This window comes from Frankliniella occidentalis, unplaced genomic scaffold (genome assembly GCF_000697945.3).
Source record: "Frankliniella occidentalis isolate FOCC.00 unplaced genomic scaffold, Focc_3.1 Scaffold2, whole genome shotgun sequence".
Lineage (NCBI taxonomy): Eukaryota > Metazoa > Arthropoda > Insecta > Thysanoptera > Thripidae > Frankliniella > Frankliniella occidentalis.
Window position 1 is genome coordinate 1842061 of NW_026267132.1, and position 1863 is coordinate 1843923.

The 1863-nt window shown below is 46.3% G+C and overlaps 2 protein-coding genes across 2 annotated transcripts in view; one reads left to right on the forward strand and one right to left on the reverse strand.

Moving 5' to 3' along the window:
- The window catches only part of LOC113215835 (uncharacterized), a 6308-nt gene extending 4595 nt beyond the window's left edge, over nt 1-1713 (reverse strand). Inside the window, exon 1 of the mRNA XM_052263644.1 lies at nt 29-1713. Coding sequence (XP_052119604.1) covers nt 29-1713 — 1685 coding nt within the window. The remainder of the gene's footprint in view (nt 1-28) is intronic.
- LOC113205952 (small integral membrane protein 15-like) overlaps nt 1-1863 on the forward strand; it is a 7188-nt gene that overhangs the window by 4516 nt on the left and 809 nt on the right. The gene's annotated exons all lie outside the window — the stretch shown is intronic.

Consider the following 1863-nt stretch of genomic DNA (forward strand, 5'->3'; position numbering starts at 1 on the left):
TAGCATTTGAGACAGGTTAGGTACAAACTTTAGGTGATATCTTGCACTGGAGAGGAAACTTCTGATTGCAGTTTCATCCTTGGGGACCGGCATGTTGAGAATGTCCTTGATTTTCTCTTCACCGGGCTTGATACCATCTGCCGAGACACGCTGACCTAAGAAGTTGCATTCTGGAACACGGAACTGACATTTGGACTTGTTTAGTGTTATACCAGCTGACTTATAAGTTTGGAGGACTTTGAGGAGGCGATTGTCATGCTCTTCAATATCTCTTCCCCAAATCAGATCATCATCCACATGGTTGATGACTCCTTCAAGGCCTTGCAGTGCTTTTACTTTACGGCTTTTGTACACTTCCCCAGATGACTTCAATCCCATTGGCATTCTCCGCCATTGAAATCTACCAAAAGGGGTAATAAATGTAGTGAGCTGTCTGCATTTAGGGCTCAACTGGACCTGCCAGTACCCCCACTTTGCGTCCAGCTTACTAAACAGTTTTGCTTCCTTTCCAATGGTTGCGAGGCATTCGTCTACAGTGGGCATCTCATGGCACTCCCTTAGAACATACTTGTTCAATTGAGTGTAATCAACGGTAATTCTTACACTGCCGTCTGGTTTCAGAACGGGGACTGCAGCTGCACACCAAGGGGTTGGTTTACTAACCTCTTCGATGGCTCCCAGTTGTATCAGTTCCTTGATGGCCTTCTTAGTAGGTTCAAATAGAGGAACTGAAATTCTCCGGCTCTGAGTGACTGCATATGGTATGGCTCCTTTTTCCAGTCTGATTAGGTAGTCTTCGCCCATCAGTCCAAGTCCTTCAAAAACCTCTGGAAATGATTCTTCTGGTTTCTTGCTGACCTGGGATACAGATAAAACTTCTGGTGCCACACTAATTAGTCCCATTCTAATGGCTAAGTCTCTTGACAACAGTGGTTCCTTTTGATTTGGCATAATGTAAACCCAGGAGTTGTACGTTACACCTTTCCATGAGAAATTCACTTTGATTTTGCCCGTTATCTTTGCAGGGACATTCCCAGCAAGCAACACCTTGCAATTTGGGGGAACTATCTCAATAGGTTTAAACAGTTCTAAATGTTTATTCCCCAAAATAGGAATGTCAGCGCCACAATCTAGCTTCCAGCAGACCACTTTATTATTTGAGGTTATATTTACTCTAAGGGCCTTACTTGGGGTTGCTTCAATCCTGTCTAAGTAGTAGGTTACCTCCTCGGCGTGTGGTTCATCCTCCACGTTGAGTTCGTTAACCTTGGCCTTGCACATGCTGGTCCGATGTCCTTTTCGCCTGCATTTTGCACATATCGTGTTCTTGGCTGGACACTCGGAAAATGGGTGGCTTGGTCGCTCTCCACACTTCCAGCAGAAAGCCGGGTACTTGGACTGCGATTGCGGCGTCTTCTTGTCCTGCGGTTTGAACTTAGGATTAGGGTTGGACTTAAAAGGTTTCTTCCCTTTACCTTTGTTGCTGTACGCTGCGTGAACTTGAGCGGTTCCTGCGTCGCCGCGGCCATTCCGAAGGGTTGGTAGCTGCCTCGAGACTCCTTCTGCTTGGAGCACCCTCTCCTTCGTCTTGGGCAAGTCGATGTTCTCGTCCATCTGCATGGCCGCTGACAACTGAGCATTGAGAATCCCTACTATGATCCTATCTCTTATGAGTTCGTCTTTCAGGTCTCTATAGTTACACTTCTCTGCCATATTGTGCAAATCTGTGATGAATTCAATGACTGGTTCGCCCGGTCGTTGAAAACGTTGGTTAAACTTAGCTCGTTCGAAGATGACGTTGACCTTGCCGCCCAGGTGGTTGGTGAACTTCAAGATGAGCAGGTCAATGTCTTGTTCGTTTTC